Source organism: Enhydra lutris, unplaced genomic scaffold (genome assembly GCF_002288905.1).
Source record: "Enhydra lutris kenyoni isolate GAN:26980312 unplaced genomic scaffold, ASM228890v2 scaffoldscaffold90, whole genome shotgun sequence".
Lineage (NCBI taxonomy): Eukaryota > Metazoa > Chordata > Mammalia > Carnivora > Mustelidae > Enhydra > Enhydra lutris.
The window spans coordinates 6795177-6815809 of record NW_019154174.1 but is presented as its reverse complement, the minus strand read 5'-3'; the positions used below and the strand labels follow the sequence as shown (position 1 = coordinate 6815809).

The following is a 20633-nucleotide window of genomic DNA, read 5'->3' as shown; positions in this document are numbered from 1 at the left end:
TGTTACAAAGCTGTAGTCATCAAGATAGTATGATACAAGTACAAAAATAGACACACAGATAAATGAAACTGAAAAGAAAGCCCAGAAATGGGCCTAGAACTATATGGTCAACTAATCTTTGATAAAACAAGAAAGACTATCCAATGGAAAAAAGTCTCTTCAACAAATGGTGATGGGAAAATTGGACAGCCACATGTAGAAGAATGAAACTGGACCACTTTCATACAACATACAAAACAATAAATTCAAAGTGGAATAAAGACCTAAATGTGAGACAGGAAACCATCAAAATCCTAGGGGAGAACATAGGCAGCAACCTATAGGACCTCAGTCTAAGCAACTTCTTACCAGGTACATCTCTGGGGGCAAGGGAAACAAAACCAAAGTGAACATTTGGGACTTCATCAAGATGAAAAGTTTCTGCACAATTAAGGAAAGAATTAACAAGATAAAAAGGTAACCAATGGAATGGGAGAGGATATTTGCAAATGACATATCTGATAAAGGGTTAGTAACCAAAATCTATTAAGAATTTATCAAACTCAACAACCAAAAAAATGAATAATCCTGTTAAGAAATGGGCATAAGACATGAACAGACATTTTCCAAAGAAGACATAAAGATGGCTCACAGGCACATGAAAAGATCTTCATCAGTCATCATCAGGGATATACAAATCAAAACTACATTGAGATATCACCTCACATCTATCAGAATGGCTAACATAAACAACATAAGAAACAATAGGTGTTGGCAATGATGCAGAGAAAGGGAAACACTCTTACACTGTGAGTGAGAATGCAAACTGGTGCAGCCACTCTGGAGAACAGTATGGAGCTTCCTTGAGAATTTAAAAATAGAACTACCCTACAACTCAGCAACTGCACTATTAGGTATTTACCCAAAGGATATAAAAATAGTGATTCAGTGGGGCACATGGAACCCAATGTTTATAGCAACATTAAATATGAAAGACTAACTATTGAAAGAGCCCCAATATCCATCAAGTAATGAATGGATAAGGAAGATGTGATATACTAGTACAATGGAATATTATCCTGTCATCTAAAAGAATAAATGAAATCTTGCTGTTTGCAAGATAGAACTAGAGAGTATTATGCTAACTGAAATAAGTCAGTCAATGAAAAATACCATATGATTTCACTCATATGTGGAATTAAGAAACAAAACAGATGAACTAGGGGAAGGGAAAAAAGAGGGAGGCAAACCATGAAGGACTCAACTGTAGAGAACACACTGAAGATTTCTGGAGAGGAGGTGGGCAGAGGATGGGCTAAATGGGTGATGGATATTAAGGAGGGACTTGTTGTGATGAGCACTGAGTGTTCTATGTAAGGTATGAATTATGTCCTGAAACCAATATTACACTACATGTCAACTACCTAGAAATTAAATAAAAACTTTTATTAAAAAATTTTAGGATGGGTAAATAAATTGTGATATAGTCATACAAAGGGATTCTATATACAATAAAAATGTTCTATAAGCAATGTTCATTGAAGCAATGTCCACAATAGCCAAACTGTGGAAAGAGCCAAGATGCCCTTCAACAGACAAATGAATAAAGATGTGGTCCATATATACACTGGAATATTACTCAGCCATCAGAAAGGATGAATACTCAACTTTTGCATCAGCATGTATGGAAGTGGAGGTGATTATGCTAAGTGAAATAAGTCAAGCAGAAAAAGTCAATTATCATATGGCTTCACTTATATGTGGAACATAAGAAATAGCATGATGGACATTAGGAGAAGGAAAGGAAAATGAAGGGGGAGAAACCTGAGGAGGAGATGAACCATGAGAGACTGTGGACTCCGGGAAACAAACTGAGGGTTTTAGAGGTAAGAGGGGGTAGGAAAATGGGGTAACATGGTGATAGGTATTAAGGAGGGCACATATTGCATGGAGCACTGGGTGATATACAAAAACGATGAATCATGGAACACTACTTCAAAAGCTAATGAAGTACAATATGTAACTAACATAACATAATTTTAAAAATGTTCTACAGCCACAGGCAACAACATGGGATGAATTTCACAAACATATGTTGAAGAAATGAAAAAACACACAAAAGAACATAGAACATGTTCCCATAAATTTCAAATATAGACAAAAGACAACAGTTTTTTCATAGATGAACTCATGGGTGGTAAAACCATAAAATACACAAGGAATTGATTATCACAAAGTCAGAATAGAGGTTAACTTGGGGAGAGATTGAGGTTTTCATGAGGGAAAGAACATAGAGAGAGCACTTCTGGAGGTACTACCAGTGTATTATTCCTTGACCCAGATGCTATTTGCTTAATATTATTTATTTAACTATACATCTGCTTTATGCACCACTCTCTCTCTGTCTCTCTCTCTCTCTTCTTCAGAATTGTCTGTATCTATGTTTAGATTTCATCGTAGAAGAATTAAAAAGAACCTACTGTAACCCAGGGGAGGGAAGAGACATAAGAGAACAAGGGAGCTATTTACCTGTGTTCCTAACACTCGTCGATAGGACAGCCCTGCTGGGTAGTAGAAGTGGACCACAGTTCCATAGGAATCCTCACCCTCATTCCACAGAGTCACTGTCACATTAAGCTCCAGGGAGCTCCCTACCACAAGGGTCTGCAGGCTGAAAGAGGAAGGACAAAAGTGAAAAAGAGACTCCACTGGAAATCAGTTGGAATTGGATCAAGGGTAAGGCCAGGACTGCAGGAACTCATGAACTGATAACATTCCAATCAAAATTTAATTTCTTTGTTAGAAGGAGAGCCAAAGGGAAACAAGCATTTCTCATCCCATGGGGATAGGAGACCCAAAAGCTTAGTGTCTAGAAATGAAAAGAGATAGACATCTCTCAGCTCACCCTGAGAAGCTGAGATTGATGCTCAGGTCCCCTTCACAGAGGTGATCTTGTCCACAGTTCTTCTCAAAGGGGAGCTGCAGAAAAACAGGAGATTCTCTTCCCCTCCATGTCTTAATCTTTCTGCATTCTCCTCATGAGGACCACTCATCCTGAGTGTTCATTATTGAGTATTACTGAGCATCCATCCCACACCCAGCACCATGCTAGACACTGTCAAGAAGTGGGGCAGTAAGGAAGGGGCAGAATGATAAGATACTTGGTTTCAAGGAACATGAAGTTTAGCTGAGGAGTTAATTTCATCTCACATTGGAACAATTATTCGATAGGGGACAGGTTCCAAGTTGGGTGAGGCATTAGGAAGCGTGGAAACCACAGATGAATTAGACATGGCTCTTGCACTCACAGAACTCACAATTTCCAGAGATCAACCAAAGTGGATGCCAATTGCCATGATTCCAGTCATGTAATATTTGGTATCACCATGATGTAATAGGAAGCCAGTGAAGGAGGGACAGATGCTGACTGTGATTTCCAAAAAGGGGGAAGAAAAGACTGGGGCTTAGAGAATTAGAAAGGATCTTTGAGGTGGAGAGTAAAAATGTTTTCCAGGTAGAAACTATGACATGGAAAAAGAAACAGAGGAAGGAATGAGAAAAATTGGGAAGGATTTGGAGAATGAGAATCAGTTTATGTTGAGGTAAAGTGGTGACCAGCTGGGATGTGTGTAAGGGTCCAAGCTAGGCAGGGCCTGGGTAACTGGGTGGAGGTGTTATGGACTTGAGGTGGTTGATGAAAAGTTGAGAACCACAATAGGTTCTTAAGACACAGAAACAGAGTGAAAGTCAACACATCCCTGGAACTTCATTGGAAGACTCACAGAAGCAGTGAAGAGGTCCTGTGAGTCCATAGCCAGCACAGGGCGAAGGTTCTGAGATGAGGGGATGGGCTCCCCAACCAAGGAGAAGTTGAGGCGTAGGATGATGGGATTGACCACGTCCTCCACACAGTCCTGAGGGAGAATGGCCTTTCAAGAACCCGCTATCCTTCTCGTTATTTTCCACCACTGACCCTTCTCCTCAACTGCATCCATTTCCTACTGTCGGGACAACATTCTATCCTAGCTGTGGAGTCAGGTTCTCTGGCTTCAATTTCCTCTCTCTGACCCCAATATCCCCACCCTTTACATGCCACTCAACAGGGAGCAGAGGTGCCAGAGGTTCTCCTTGGGCTCCTTCTCCCCATCCCTTTCCCAGAACCAAAGTCCTTACTGGTAAAAGCAGCTTAATGGTTTCACAGTAAACTCCCATTCCCAGGGTTTTTCTTCGAGTCAAAGTCCAGTTCTTGGTTTCGTCAAAAATGGCACGGGAAACCAGACGGCCTGGGTCTAATGCCAGATCATACTTGACAGAGCTTTGGACATCACCTGAAGCAGAAGGGAGGAACAGAAGATGGAAAGTCCAAGAGAACCTTGAATGTTCAGGTTTTGTTTATTCATGCAAAAAAATATTGCTGAGAACTTCCTATGGGCTATGAGCTGTATCAGGCGCTGGAATACATGTGGAGAAGATAAAGAAATATCATCCCTGCTTTCATGAAACTCTCAGTCTAGGAAAAGAGACAAGCATGCAGAACATAATCCCCCAACATGATAAACCCAATGATGGGATCCCCAGTAGTACCAAGGAGGGCTTGTCTGGGATCAGAAATGCCTTCCTGGGTGGGCCTTGTCTGAGCCCCAACCTGGAGGATGACCAAGGGTTGGTGAAGAATGGGGAGGAGAAGGTCCCAAACCATGAGAACAGTGGCTAAGACCAGAAGATAGAGGGAGGATGGCACATTTACAGAAAGGGAGAGTGGGATGAGGTGAGGTTGGAAGGGCAGGGAGGAGCAAAATCAGCAAGGACATTGTAGAGAAGGATTTTGGCCTTTATAAATGGAAGAAAGGAGAGGCGGGAGGATGTTAAGTAGGCAAGTGAGGAGAACAGATTTGTGTTTTAGGACCAATACTTCTAGTTTCTCTATGGAGAAAAGGTGGGAGGCTGCAAGAACAGACATGGAAACAGCTCAAAGTATAGGTAGGAATGAGAAGAGGTGGCTTCAAGGTAGGCAGAGGCTGGAGTAGGTGGAGAGAAGTGGGCAGACTCCAGATCATATCCTGGACTTAGAGCCCACTGGCCTGGGTGTGGGGAGAGGGGGAGAGAAGGGACCCAAGGTTTCCTACACTGGCAGGCAGGTGGATGTGGAGGTGGTATCTGGATTCCTTAGCCCATTTTCTCCTGAGGTAGGCTTGGGATCTCAAGGGGATAAGGGACTGGGTCCACTTCCACTAGGAAGAAACTCACCTAGCTGGTCCAGTGAGCTTTTGTGGATAGTGAGACAGACTGTGGCATTCGCAGCTTCCAGGGTGGATGGCATGTCTCCCCAGCACTGGTACACAACCTTTGGCACCTCCGCTGGCATGAATCTCATGGCCACCCCCACATTCAGCACTGGCCGACTCCTGAGGGTGCATGCAGGGACTGAGGACCTGAATCTGGCCTCGGGCAGGAGGACAAGGGAGGGGGCAGCTTGTTGAATGGACACACAGTGGGCAAGGGTGGGATGTGGAGAGTTGTCACCTGAGCAGCAGCACCTGTCCCCAGGCCCCGACAGCCAGGTCCACCAATCCATCCTGGGTGAGGTCCTGACCCCCACTCAGCGACTGCCCAAAATACTGGAGTGAGGGAGAGAGCTGGGAGCCTGTGATCCGCTGGCCAGAGGGGGAAAGGAAAAGTGGAAGTCAAGGGGAGGGCATCTGAAAGATTTGAGAAGAAAGATTTGGAAAGAAAACTGCAGTGAAAGCAGAACTGAATGGAAAAATTCAGAGAGATAAGAGGGTAGGAATGGAAAGCAAGAATAGTGAGACCCCAGGGACCCCAGACATAGAGCTCCTTCATTTAATGTCTCACAGAAGGAAACTAAGGCTCCTAGAGGCTAAATCAGTCGCTTGCCTAAGGCCACACAGCTGACATGGCCAGCCAGGCATTTGACCCACGCCCTGCAATCTCTTAACCACTAAGCTGCCCACAGGAGAAAGGAGAGATACTCTGTGCTTAGCTTGGCCTGGTGATATTCAGGGCACTAGACCCCTAAAAGGAGCATGGCTACTGTTCAGGTCAGTGACATGACAGGGCATCAGGCAAATCTGAGACCTAGAAAAGCAGGTGGAACTGGGAGAGGCTTCAGACAGGGGCCTCACCTGTCTGTGGGAGGGGTTGATGCCCAGTCTTGAGGTTCCATGAAAAAGGTAGACAGCACCCTGGCTCTCCTGCTCTCCCGGGGCCCCAATGGCCACGTCCGTCAGCTTGTCCCCATTCACATCCCCCAGCACTGTCAGGGCTGCCCCAAAGCGGCCCCAGGGGTGGCCTTGCTCCCCAAAGAGAATGACCTCACATTGCCACTTAGCCCTCTGCAGAACAAAACCAGTGTCAGGTCCCAACACAGGCAATCCCTCCACCCCACACCCAGGCCCCACCCAGCCCTGGTCTCATCAGACACTCACCCCCTGGGGCAAGGGGCACACAGACACCTGCCCTCCCCAGGTTGGCTTGTAGTAATGAGGAGCCCCGATGAGGACAAGGTCAGAGCTGCCATCTCTATCCACATCCACAGTGCAGAGGGAGGCCCCAAAGTAAGAGCCGATCTGCAGGGCACAGCCAAAAGTCATCCCGCCTGCCCCTGCCAGAGGCAGCCCCTTTTGGGACAGGTCCCACTTCTCCCCAGCCACTGGGACCTCCCCCCTACAGGATCCCAAACCCCTTCATCTCCTCCCTCTCTGCCCCTGCAGACCCTGCCACCCGCACATTCCACTCCGGCTTCCTCAACATCCAACCTGAGTCCCTGTGACTTCTGTTTTTGGCCTCCATTGCCCAGACGTCTTGGTGAAGATGACTACCTTCCCAGTATGCTGATGGCGGGGGGCCCCCAAGATCAGGCTCTGGACCCCCTTCCAAAAGGCCAGCTCAGTGGAGTAACCTGAGGAGGGCACACCTCAACACAAAGGCTTCCACCCCACCCCTGAGCCCCTGCCCTTCCCAGGCTCATGTCCCACCTGTGCCCCCAACCACAGCCTTTTCTCACCCAGGTAAGAGTCCCTCATGTCCACATTCTCTTGAGACATGTTGATGAAAGTGGGGTTTGTATTTTGGGGATACAGGAAGGCACCTCCAGACCAACTGAAGCTCCCCACTGCCCCCAGAACTGGTCCATCCTGGGAGGAAAGGATTCCAGGGCTGAGCCAGACCAAGCCAAAAGAAGACGGCCTGTTCCAGAGCAAGGCCTGCCACTGATTCTGCTCACTATTTGGAATTCTCTTCCTCCCTCCCCAGTCTTCTTCAACAACTTCAGTGTCGCTCACTCCTAACATCTCTCAACCATCCCCAGTGCCACTGTTCCAGTAAGTACCAACTCTTCTCACCCATGACCCTTTCTACTCCATCCTCTAGTACACCAGAGTTAGGTTTCCTCGGGACCAAGAAACATATAGCCACCACCCTGCTGGCAATCCAAGATGGCTCCCTGTCACCAAGCCCCTGAAGATTGCATCTAGGGTCCTCCCAGTCAAATCCGTGGAGATACCTTATGTTTAAACACATGAAGCATTTGAGCTGGACACCTCTCTCTTCTGTCTTTCTAGGACTCCACTCCATTCTCAGGAAGACTCAACCTCAAACTCACCTCTTCTGTGAGGTCTTCTTTGGCTCCCTCAGGGAGTGATAGGCCTTTCCTACTCTGCATAATTTGTTTTTTGCCTTTTTAAACTTTTGACTATGGATAATTTAGAACATATACAAAAGTAGAAAGAAATGCTTGATGAACTCCTAAGTACCCACGACCCAGCTTCAATGACCAATTCATGACCAACCTTGTTTCATTTCTATGTCCCCCCAATCCACCCCCAAAATTACTTTGAAGCAAACCCCTCTGGATGTTTTGAACACACATCTACTTGCACACAACCCATGCTATATTGTCATTTCTTTCATCTGCATGATCTGGCCTTCCCCATCTTTCCACCCCTCTCTCTCACTCTGTTCCAGCTACGCTGGCCCTTCTATCTCTCTGGTCCAGTAACCGTGTTCATGCCTCAAGACTTTTGCACTTGCTTTTTCCTCTTCCTGGAGCAATCTCTCCCAGATTTTTCCAGGGCTGGCCCTTTCTCATCATTTGGCCTCAGTTGTCACTCCTCGGGCCTCCTCTGATCACCTCTCTTGCTCTATCCTAATGCCTAGCACAATCTGAAGTTATTTTTGGCTGTTTGTTGTCTCCCCCCACTGGATAGGTGCCCTATGAGAGCAGGAACCGTGGCTACCCTGTTCTCTGCTGTGCTCCTGGCACCTACATACACTACCCATATGTCTGTCTCTGAACAGACAATGAACTTGAAGACAGAATCTGCTTTCTTATTTATTCCTGGGTACCAACTCCCAGCACAGGGCTGGCCCAGGATTGGTGCCTGACACCTGTTTATCAAGTATGTGTTCCACCCACCATTGCAAGCACTGAACTGAAGCCTTCTTGTGACATCTCATGTTGGAAAGAGCTACTTGTCTTCGACTGGGTTCCTGTGAGGAAACAGGTCACTTAGGCTCTGGGACCGTGAGACCACAAGGACTCAGAGCACAAGGAGAAGAATGAATCTGAAGCTCAGGTTCTGGGGCACAATTCTGGGTGAGCCGTGAATAGGGATAGCCCCTCCATACTTCAGGGGACACCTGGGTCCAGAATCTTCAATCCCAAGACCGAGGCTCGCCCTCCATTTACCCTCGACTGCAAAGATCTTCTCCTGAAGCTGCTCCTGGATGCTTCCGAGTGCTGCAAAGTTGTCCACCCTGAACACGTGGTCCTGAGAGGGCAGTGAGCCGATGGTGTTCAGCTCCTGCCTGGCAGTGGGTTCCTGGAAAGCATTTCCCACCTGTGACAGAGAGACAGGTGAGGAGGAGACCACTAGCCTTTCTGCCAGAGTGAGATACAGCCTGAGTCTGAGGGAGAAATGAGGAAGTGGACATACCCCAATGGCATAGCGAATGATGCCAGCTCTCTGTGCCTGGGGGATGACGTCACTGTAGTCCAGGGGGTCTTTGTATTTCTGCCCATCTGTGATGACAATGAGGATCTTCTTGGCACTTTTTCGGGCCCCATTCTTACTATGAAATAGTTCTTCCCTGTCAAGAAAGAAAGGGAGATGACTCTCTGTAGATGATATTGATTCTGGAAGGAAATAATCTGTAGGGTGTCTGGGTGGCTCAGTTGGTTAAGCAACTGCCTTCAGCTCAGGTAGATCCTGGAGTCCCAGGATCGAGTCCCACATCGGACTCCCCGATCGACAGAGAGTCTGCTTCTCCCTCTGACCTCTCCCCTCTCATAGTCTCTCTCTCTCTCTCTCTCTCTCTCTCTGTCTCTCTGTCTTCAAATAAGTAAATAAAATCTCTAAAAAAAAGAAATAACCCGTAGCACTAGAAGCTCATCTGGAGAGACTGGGGAGTCCTGGTACCATCAGACTATCTCAGGCATGTTAAAAAATCGTCACACCCTTTTTAGAAAGTAATGCATTGATTAGTAAGACTAATAATAAAGGTACTCATATTCCTTTTTCTATAACTCCATCTACCATGGAATCTCATTTTCAGGAGGCAGTATGGTTCAGAATAGGAACCTTAGAGTCTAACAGACTTGGATAGATGTTTTGCCCCTTTGAGTCTCTGCTTCTCTCTGTGAAGGTGAAAATAATAATTGTACCATAGCTATTCCTCAAAGATGATCCCCAGTGTGCCGCACCTGGTTCCCTTCCCATATTGAATCTGACCTGTGACCAGTTTCAGCAGTAGCATGAAATAGAAGTGACACCATCCCAGTTATAGGCCTAAGAAGCCTTGATAGCTCTTGCACTTTGGGAAGCTATGAGCCACCATGAGGGAAGTCTATAGCTCAAGACTTCTATAGCTATGGAAAGAAAGACTCTACCACCCCAGCTGAGCCCAGCCTTCCAGCCAGTCCTGCCCAGGCAGGACTATGTGAATGAATCTCTCATGTTCCAGCTTCTGAAAGCAGATGAGCCCCAAATCATGAAAAATATTAATAAAAGAGTTGTTGCTTAAGCCACTAAATTTGGGAGTGGTTTGTTAAGGAACAATAGATAAATGAGACAAAATATATGAGGTTATTCTGAAGATCAAATTCCCCCATAGTGAATGGCCTATAGGTAAGCATTAATTCTATAGTAGCTATTACAAATGATTAAAACTGTAACTATATGATCTTAAGTTCTATAAATGCAGAATAAACACACACACATACACACACACACTCCACATATAATACTGGAAACAACCTAAATGTTCAAGATCAGGGAAGGGATTTAGCAAAGCATGATCCACCTGCTTGGTGAGAAAGTACAGAGCCATTTCAAAGGAAAACAGTAAACGCTGTAGAAAACATGGCACAAGTTCATGTAACAGATGAAAAAAAAAAATAAGAAGGCAGGATGAAATTAGTTTCTGCCCACACTGTGACTATATAAAATATGTCTGAATAAAGACAAGGATGGAAATGGCCCTGTGCTTTGTGGGTGGGATTTGTTTATTCATTTCTCATCCTTTCTTTTTGCTAAAATACTGTGAGGTAGTGGTAGAGGGACTATAACACTTTTCCCAAAAATTTCCTTAATGTTATTGCAATTGTACCTTTTTTGTAATGAAGCTTCTAAAAAAAAGAAAAAGAACAAAAAAAAAAAAAAAACAGTGGGTGGCAGAGAGGACCTGAGATGGCTTTGGCTCTAGTGAGTGCGGAAGGTGCTGTTCTGGGTGAGGGGAGCAGAATGGGTCTTGAGGACAACTACATCATCACCCACCATTGGAAGGAGCTCCAACGGTTAGGAAGAGATATCACTCCTTTGTAACTTTCGTTTTATTATTATTATTTTTTATTATGTTATGTTAGTCACCATACAGTACTTCATTAGCTTTTGATGTAGTGTTCCAAGATTCATTGTTTACATATAACACCCAGTGCTCCATGCAATATGTGCCCTCCTTAATACCCATCACCAAGCCAACCCAACCTCTCACTCTCAGTTTGCTTCTCAGAGTTCACAGTCTCTCATGGTACATCTCCCACTCTGATTCCCCCCACCTTCATTTTTCCCTTCCTTCTCCTAATGTCCTCTATGCTATTCCTTATGTTCCACAAGTAAGTGAAACCAGGTGATAATTGGGTTTCTCTGTTTGACTTACTTCACTCAGCATAATCTCCTCCACTTCCATCCATGTTGATGCAAGATTTGGGTATTCATCCTTTCTGATGGCTAAGTAATATTCCAGTGTATATATGGACCACATCTTTATCCATTCGTCTGTTGAAGGGCATCTTGGCTCTTTCCACAGTTTGGCTATTGTGAACATTGTTGCTCTGAACATTGGGATGCATATGGCCCTTCTTTTAAAGGACAGATGTATTTGTCTTGGTTGTCCAGTCCCCTGGGGCCAGTGTTCAAGGCAGAAAAGCCACCCAGCAATAAAGAGGATACATTTGGTGGGAGCATTCCTTGTTCAGCATTTCTCCTGCACCACCTCCAGAGTGGGACCCAGGGGTCCTCAGGAAGTCGAAAACTAGTCAAAAACTAATGATGTGCTGTATGCTGACTAATATAACATTAAAAAAAATTTAAAAACCGCATCATCTGTTCTTGCCCCACTGCCTAAGTCATTTCTTTATGGTTGGCCTAGCTGGACCAATCAAGGTTCATATGGATGAGGAATGTGGGAAGAAAGGAAATGAGTGAGGAGAGAGACACAGAAACACTTGGCAACAATTCCAAGTATCTACCAGGGAGGTAAAACAGGGGTGCACCATTCTCTGGATAAAACACTTACCTAGCACTTCTGGTGCAAAAGAATTGCATGCATTTTATCTCCTTTAATCCTTACAACCAAGTTGTAAGTTTATCCTCATTTGACAGTTTCCTGAGACTTAGAAAGACTCAGTAACTCCCAGGGTGGCCCACGTCACCAACAGGGAGCAAGAATGAGAACGTGGGTATATCTGAACCAAAGTCCATGTCTCTGGCTGCCCCATTTGGAATTAGGGTCCAGCCAATCCAAGGCCAGGCAAAGAGGAAACACAGAAGAGAAGTGCTGTACTATATCAGGGGAATAATCCAAGGATATCTCCACCTACTTCCCCCTCACTTCCCTTTTGAGCCTCTTTCCCCAGAGTTCCCACAGCTGTGCAGAAGGGCTGTGCAGACCAGCATAGGAAGTGGTGTGGTGGCTTATCCACATGAGGCAGAAGGGGGAACTTACACCACTGTCCGGATCCCCGTGGCTGTAAATGTGAGACCATCCAGCTGGACAATGGGATCCACCAGGCTCTGAGGGTTTGAGGTACTCTGGAATTCGGTGAAGGTAAAGTGGATCTTCATGCGGTTGGAGTACTGTATCAGGGAAAACTGCAAAGGAGAAGAGGAATGCCTTGGGGCTCAGGAGTTATTCTTTAATAAACTTTTTATTTTGGAATAACTTTGGATTTACAAACAACTTTCCATGTGTCTTTGAGGCTAAAACCCAGGGGAAATATGGCCCAAAAAGAAACTAGAAAATCAAAACTAAATGATGCTTCTTTCAGAGTTTGCAAGGAATAACCTTTCCTACCTCAACATTTCTTAACTTGGACTTTAAAAAAATTTCATAATATGTGAAATCAACTTATAGACTACATTTTCTCACTTCTCAAGAATTTCTACATATATATGCACGAATTACTGGGAAATAAAATAATAAGATAAATCATGAATTACATGGAAACATAATAAAGAAATCATTAATTATTTGGCCAAGTTATCTTCAGTCTAATTTCACAGCAAAACTATTTTTGCAATCCTTTCAATGCTTTTAAATAGGGAAAAAAAAAAAACGTATTTCCTAGGCCATGTGGGGACATATCAAATGCCATGTGGGAATTCCCTCAGGTCAGGACTCAAATCAGCCCTGTACTAGGACACTAGTCTCATCATGGCATAGGTCCCCTAAGCTAACCCCTAGCAATACCAGGCTTCCTACTAGGTTGGTCTTCCCAAGGCAGCTGCCACCCCCTCCTCACTTCCCAGATCTCGGGGACCCAGTCTCACCAGGGTGTTGGTGCCTTCAAACTGTCCCATCACCGCTCTGACAAAGTCCTTCATCTGCTTAAATTCACTTTGTACAATGCTTCCAGAACCATCAATCAGGAAGACAATGTCCATCTCTTGACTTGGACACTCTGTAGAGAAGAAGGAAGGAATCAGAGATGCCCGTGTGGGTCCCAGCCATCTCCCAAGGTCCAGAAACCCTTCCTGCTCCACAGAGTTAAGGGGCCATTCTTGGCCTAGGAATCAATTCCCAGCCAGTTTCCACACTTTCCATGGAGGAGGCCCAAATCCGTTGCCCAAAATTTAAGAAACAAAACAAATGACTGAAGAAAAAAAGAGAGAGAGACAGAGACAGAGAGAGAGAGAGAAAAAGAAGGGAACAGACTCTTAACTGAAGAGAACAAACTGATGGTTACCAGAGAAGAGGTGGTTGGGGGATGGGTTAAATAAGTGATAGGGCTTAAGGAGTGTACATGTTGTGATGAGCACCAGGTGATGTATGGAATTGTTGAATCACTATATTGTACACCTGGAACTAGTATAACACAGTATGGTAACTATACTGGAATCAAAATTAAAACTTAATTTTAAAAAAAGACTTCTAAACTAAAAAAAAAAAAAAAGAAATCAGTTGCCCCAGCACCCCTACCCCCACCCCGCAGAATCCCTTGCTTCCCTCCTTCCACAAGGTCTAGAAAGGGGAGAAAGAAGTAAAAGACAGAGGCAAGATGGGTTCCTTATTCAACTACTCAACAAATAGTTATTGACTACACACTAGGAATGTCATAGAGCATGAGGGAAAGGCAATTTAGCAAAGTGATTCAAGTGTGCATTCTGAGCATGCTGGGCTCAAATCCCAGCTCTGCCACCTACTAGTGGTGAATTCAGGCAACTTATTTAACTACACTGGGCTTCAGTTTTCCCATCTGTAAAATGGGACAATAAAATAGCAGTGCCTAACACATGGGGTAGGCTAAAAGTGTTGATGTGTACCTAAAATACTTAAGACAGGGCCTGGCCCCCCCATAGCTGTTATGGAGATTAGCTGTTATGACCATCATCACTGTGTGCCAGGCATTGTTCCAGGCACAAGAACACACCTGCAGCAGATGCTAAGGTTTGCCACCAAGAAGACACACACCCTTTCAGGACAGAGGTCCTTATTATAAGCTACAGGGAGTAGTTGTGGATGCCTCCCAGATGATAACTCAGGAGATACATTGCCCAAGATTACAACTCCTGCTCCTGGGGGCGCCCTGCATCCAGCCATGTTGCAAGCTCCTCTGGATTGGCTGAGGAGCCCAACTTCTTTCACTGCCCAGTCCCGCTTCCTTCACACTCTAAGAACTATTGTTCCCAAGAGTATTCCCAAATGAACCCCAGAGTCTATTTCTCAGGAAACTTGGTCTAAGACCATAGCTTGAAAAAGGATATCACCCCCGCCCTCATGGAGTCCACCATAATGGAAAATCACACCTCACACCCATAAGCAAATAAGACACTTCACATTGACCCCAAACTCACATAAGTGTTTGTGGCCTGTGTGAAGGACACAATTGATACCTCCACCAGTGCCCCACATCCTGTGTTGCTCCCCAGGTGGTAGGAGATCAGCCACCACAGACAGTAATGAAGCTTGATACTGAACTGTGGAAGCTGGCCTCTTGGCACTGAAATAAAAAATCAAAAATACTGGGTTGCCTGGGTGGCTCAGCTGGTTAAGCAGCTGCCTTCGGCTTAGGTCATGATCCCAGCATCCTGGGATCGAGTCCCACATGGGGCTCCTTGCTCAGCGGGGAGCCTGCTTCTCCCTCTGCCACTCTGTCTGCCTGTGCTCACTCTCTCTCTCTCTCTCTCTCTCTGACAAATAAATAAAATCTTTTAAAAAAATCAAAAATACTTTCTCCTTGCTCCCCACACCTCCCCCATCCCATCTATGCAACCAGCTGGTGCTTCAACCCTGCTGAGAAGAAATGGAAGACCACTTCCCTTCCTGCTTTCTTTTTTAATTTAAATTTATTTAGCCAACATATAGTACATCATTCGTTTCAGATATAGTGTTCAATAATTTATCAGTTGTGTATAACACCCAGTGTTCATCACATCATGTGCCCTACTTAATGCCCATCACTCAATTACCCCATCCCCTCCCCTACCTCCCTTCCAGCAACCCTCAGTTTATTTCCTATAGTTAAGAGTCTCTCATGGTTTTTCTCCTTCTCTGATGACTTCCCATTCTGGTTTCCCTCCCTTGCCATTTGATCCTCTGTGCTAAGTATACTCTTACATTCTGCCACCCACCTCTCCTCTGTTAACCACCAGTTTGTTCTCTACAGTTAAAAGTCTGTTTGTTTGTTTGTTTTTTCTGAATTCTTGACCAGGAAATTCAGCCCCACACATGGCAGGCCAAGAAGCCCTCACTGCATCCCTCCTCACCCAATGTCCCCACAGCTGGGTAGCTGAAGTCCCCATCCCCACATCTTACACTTGTGCTCATTTTGTTAGCTGCACCACAAAACCACCCCTCATATCCTCTCTCAGGCCACAATGGTGGCAAGTTCTCTCAAAATATCATTTCTGGGGCGCCTGGGTGGCTCAGTGGGTTAAAGCCTCTGCCTTAGGCTCAGGTCATGGCTCCAGGGTCCTGGGATTGAGCCCCTCATCAGGCTCTCTGCTCGGCAGGGAGCTTGCTTCCTCCTCTCTCTCTGCCTGCCTCTCTGCCTACTTGTGTTCTCTGTCCATCAAATAAATAAATAAAATCTTTTAAAAATATCACTTCTGTTTCTTGTTCCTTTTACTATCTTCACTGGGCTTCCAATAGCAAGCACCAGGCTATAGCTGAGCACCTTCTGAAAAACAGACCAAATCAGTCAGGTGAGGTTGGCTCCAGGTCTCAGCTCTGTCACTTCCTAACAGCAGGAACTCAGCTCTCTGAGCTTCAGTTTTCTTGCTTGTTAGACAGGACCATGCTACCTACCAGCCTGGATCTTGTGAGGTGCAATAAAAATGCACCAGTTATCAGGCATTGTCTGGCTACAATTGAGGTAGTCACTTCTACCTCTACTCAAACTTGATTTGCCTACACCAGGCTTACACGCCTGTGTTCCATTTTCATCAGGCATCCCACCGCATGAGTCATGGAGACATCTAGGAGAAGAGACTTACCTCCTAGTGCTTAAATGCCACATAGCCTCCCCTGGCTGCACAGATATCCCAGGCAAGTCATGGTATCCCCAAGACTCCTGGAATCCCACTCTTTACTCTCTCTGTCCCCTTTGTAGACTCTGCTCTCAGAGTTTGGGTGGGAGGCCTTTCTGTTGCAGCTCTAACCTTTGCCTAAAAGCCCACCATGCCTGGCATCATTGCTTCTTTAGTCTAAAACATTGCTCTCAGTCAGCACCTTGAGTGGACCCTGTCCCTGACTTGGAGCCCATTATCTCCTCCTCCTAGTGCTAACTCATGGTCCTAGCTAGAAGGTCAGTCATCACGGTATTCACATATTATATGTTGGGCAGAGGTCGAAACACTTTATATATATTAAATCTTTTGATTGTCACAACCACCTTAATTATTCAGACCCAGTTTACCAATGAGGAAATTAAAGCCCAGGAAAGTACACAGAAGACAAACTCATTCAGATTGACGCTCAGAGTTGCTACTCACTGTCTCTGGCACCATTCTTTGCAGAAAGCATCGTTGCTGGCAAAACTGTGCATCACAGTTTCCATGGCCCTACCATTTGCTCCCCTTAGAAGCTCAGCAGTGAACGATCCAGAACAGCCTCCTTCTTGGACCCTATCCAAGGATCTATGATCCTCACCACATTTTCAAAACCCAAGGTCTTTCTTCTGAAAGCCCAGAAAGCATCCCTGAACTTGTTGACACCTGTGGGGCCCTCATGCCTCCTGCAGCCAGCACTCTGAGACTCTCTTCTGCCTCACCAGAACTTTCTCCCCTTGACTAGCTTAGACTTCCTTCTGTGAGCTTCCCTCCCTGCCTGGCTAGACCATGTTCCCAGACCTTCTTGGGCTTGCTGAGGCCTCTGGGAAGGGGCCATGGACACAGGAAGCCAAGACCAGAGTTGTGTGCTTTGCCCACTCTTCAGAGCCAGCATGTACTCACATAGAATCACTGTCTCTGTAGGGACCTACCTGGCAGGGAAGTAGGCATGGTCCAAATGGTCTGCAGGTGGGAGCCCAACAGGAAGCAGAAGCCTTCTGCATACATATTCTCCCCACAGGCCCTGTGCATGGTGGGGCCACAGGCCTAAGGGCAGAGGCCTGTGTGAACAAGGGGGTCCCCAGAACTTTCCATACTCTTCTTCCAGTCCCAGCCTCCCCTAGCCCCTGCTCCTCCCCTCGTCACCCTCCTATGACCCAGGGAAACTTACCAGCAGCCAGGAGCGATTGGTGCAGGTTGCCAGGGACAGACCCAGGGACATGTTCACGACCTCTGGGGGTGCTGAGAGGACAGATACACATGATCATTCATGGGCATATCCCCATTTGTGGGGAGAGTCAGGGCTAGAGGCCAAGGAGGGAGCACTGCAGTAGAGGACTGAGGGCCACAATTTCTGGGTGGAGTCACTCACTGTGCAGTGGTATGGGTTGACATAGGCCAGTGGCAGCCACACAGTCATACAACCGTCCTGTTTGGTTGACCGCCACCACCTCCAGGGGGGCTCCCACCACGAGTCTGTAGGCACAAACATGACATATAGTTGCAGGAAGGGTAAGGGCACAGGGCACTTCAGGTGAGGAAGTATCACTGTGTAACAGGGAAGTGAGACTTTGAGAGGGAAGCTCTTGGCATTTGCCACTAATGAAGCTTTAAATAATGGGGCCTGAGTTCAACCCACATGTGTCAAAGGACCATGCTGGGCTCTTTCTTTGTTTGTGTGGGGGTATACATAAATAAATGTGTATTTATATACAAAAATGGTTTTAGTGGTTTTTTTTTTCAGCATTCACCAAAAATAAAACTATCCAATGCAAAACAGCATTTCCCAACCATGGACAAGAGCATTTAGTTTTTGAGATGCCATCATTCTGAGCCACCCAAGAAATAGATCACCTCAATTTAAACAGAAAAATCTGCTAGGGGGCACCTGGGTGGCTCAGTGGGTTAAAGCCTCTGCCTTCGGCTCAGGTCATGATCCCAGAGTCCTGGGATCGAGCCCCACATCGGGCTCTCTGCTCCGCAGGGAGCCTGCTTCCTCCTTTCTCTCTCTGCCTGCCTCTCTGCCTACTTGTGATCTCTGTCTGTCAAATAAATAAAAATCTTAAAAAAAAATCTGCTAAAGCCATAAGTTATCAAAACAAATAGATGATCTTGTAATTAATTGGACAGTTTTAATATTAATAATTTAAATTGGACAATTTAAAACCACAGTATCTGGGAGGGTATGTGCTATGGTGAGTGCTGTGAAGTGTGTAAGATTAACGATTCACAGACCTGTACCCCTGGGGCTAATAGTACATGATATGTTAATAAAAAATAAAAAGAAACAAAAAAATAAAACCACAGTATCTGAATTCATATCAAAATCTATAATCATATAAGTGCAACAATTTCTGCAAAACTCTTTGAAAGGAGAGAATTAATTTTGAATTAAAAAGTTATATTTACCAACAATCTCTCCTCTCAAATGAAATAACTAAATAAATGTTTGTGTCTTTCAATTAATTGCCAAGCAAAGGAACCCAGGGTAGGGGAGCTGAAGACGTTCTACACCTTGATCTAGGCAGCAGTTACCTGGCTATATATATGTGAAAAATTCATTGAGTTGGACCTTTCAGGTTTGTGCACTTCAGTTTATGAGCTCTGTATTTCAAAACAAACGAAGGAAAAAGCAAACTCTGGCACCTGGCACTTGCTTCCATGTCCCAGCCTGCCAGCTGGATGAGGAGGAGGGATGGATGTGCATGTAGAACTCAGTGACCTCAAAATGCTACTTCTTGCCCCGCTGAATCTTCCTGTATTCTCAGGCTCATTGCCAATGTCACCTCCTCTGTGAAGCCTTCCTGGAATTCCCTCTTGGGTTTGATCTCTCCCTTCCTGTGCCTTCCAGACTTTGGTTATGCTTGGATCACATGGTAACTTCAACATCTTGGGTCCCTGTCACTGGGACCTGAGACTGTGCGCTTCTGGAGGCAGGGTGAGGTACATAACTTGCCTGTCCCAGAGTGAAATAAAGATGTGGGGCCGTTTGTTCATGGGGAAAAAAGTTTTTTTCCTTTCTCTTTTTTTTTAATTTCTTATTTCTTTTCAGCATAACAGTATTCATTGTTTTTGCACCACACCCAGTGCTCCATGCAATCTGTGCCCTCTCTAATACCCACCACCTGGTTCCCCCAACCTCCCACCCCCCACACCTTCAAAACCCTCAGATTGTTTTTCAGAGTCCAGAGTCTCTCATGGTTCACCTCCCCTTCCAATTTCCCTCTCCATCTCCTCTTGTCCTCCATGCCATTTGTTATACTCCACAAATAAGTGAAACCATATGATAATTGACTCTCTCTGCTTGACTTATTTCACTCAGCATAATCTCTTCCAGTCCCGTCCATGTTGCTACAAAAGTTGGGTATTCATCCTTTCTGATGGAGGCATAATACTCCATAGTGTATATGGACCACATCTTCCTTATCCATTCGTCCGTTGAAGGGCATCTTCGTTCTTTCCACAGTTTGGCAACTGTGGCCATTGCTGCTATGAACACTGGGGTACAGATGGCCCTTCTTTTCACTCCATCTGTATCTTTGGGGTAAATACCCAGTAGCGCAATTGCAGGGTAATAGGGAAGCTCTGTTTTTAATTTCTTGAGGAATCTCCACACTGTTTTCCAAAATGGCTGCACCAACTTGCATTCCCACCAACAGTGTAAGAGGGTTCCCCTTTCTCCACATCCCCTCCAACACATGTTGTTTCCAGTCTTGCTAATTTTGGCCATTCTAACTGGTGTAAGGTGATATCTCAATGTGGTTTTAATTTGAATCTCCCTGGTGGCTAATGATGATGATCATTTTTTCATGTGTCTGATAGCCATTTGTATGCCTTCATTAGAGAAGTGTCTGTTCATATCTTCTGTCCATTTTTTGATATGATTGTCTGTTTTGTGTGTGTTGAGTTTGAGAAGTTCTTTATAGATCCTGGATATCAACCTTTTGTCTGTCCTGTCATTTACAAATATCTTCTCCCATTCTGTGGGTTGCCTCTTTGTTTTGTTGACTGTTTCCTTTGCTGTGCATGAGCTTTTGATCTTGATGAAGTCCCAAAAGTTCATTTTCGCTTTTGTTTCCTTTGCCTTTGGAGACATATCTTGAAAGAAGTTGCTGTGGTTGATATCAAAGAGGTTACTGCCTATGTTCTCCTCTAGGATTCTGATGGATTCCTGTCTCACGTTGAGGTCTTTTATCCATTTCGAGTTTATCTTTGTGTACGGTGTAAGAGAATGGTCGAGTTTCATTCTTCTACACATAGCTGTCCAATTTTCCCAGCACCATTTATTGAAGAGACTGTCTTTTTTCCACTGGATATTTTTTCTTGCTTTGTCGAAGATTATTTGACCATAGAGTTGAGGGTCCATAT

General features: G+C 45.2%; 1 protein-coding gene across 2 annotated transcripts in view; it reads right to left on the bottom strand.

Annotated features, from left to right (window-relative positions):
- The window catches only part of LOC111162189 (integrin alpha-D-like), a 50687-nt gene that overhangs the window by 13761 nt on the left and 16293 nt on the right, over positions 1-20633 (bottom strand). Inside the window, exons 3-20 of one of the 2 annotated variants that reach the window (XM_022526417.1) lie at positions 17638-17741; positions 17437-17507; positions 17198-17312; positions 13047-13177; positions 12223-12368; positions 8934-9087; positions 8687-8837; positions 8414-8487; positions 7004-7133; positions 6756-6898; positions 6420-6566; positions 6123-6332; positions 5503-5633; positions 5227-5384; positions 4153-4307; positions 3762-3893; positions 2885-2958; positions 2509-2650 (exon numbers count right to left, since the gene is read on the bottom strand). In XM_022526417.1, coding sequence (XP_022382125.1) covers positions 2509-2650; positions 2885-2958; positions 3762-3893; positions 4153-4307; positions 5227-5384; positions 5503-5633; positions 6123-6332; positions 6420-6566; positions 6756-6898; positions 7004-7133; positions 8414-8487; positions 8687-8837; positions 8934-9087; positions 12223-12368; positions 13047-13177; positions 17198-17312; positions 17437-17507; positions 17638-17741 — 2368 coding nt within the window. The remainder of the gene's footprint in view (positions 1-2508; positions 2651-2884; positions 2959-3761; positions 3894-4152; positions 4308-5226; positions 5385-5502; positions 5634-6122; positions 6333-6419; positions 6567-6755; positions 6899-7003; positions 7134-8413; positions 8488-8686; positions 8838-8933; positions 9088-12222; positions 12369-13046; positions 13178-17197; positions 17313-17436; positions 17508-17637; positions 17742-20633) is intronic. The other variant, XM_022526418.1, reaches the window with a different exon arrangement.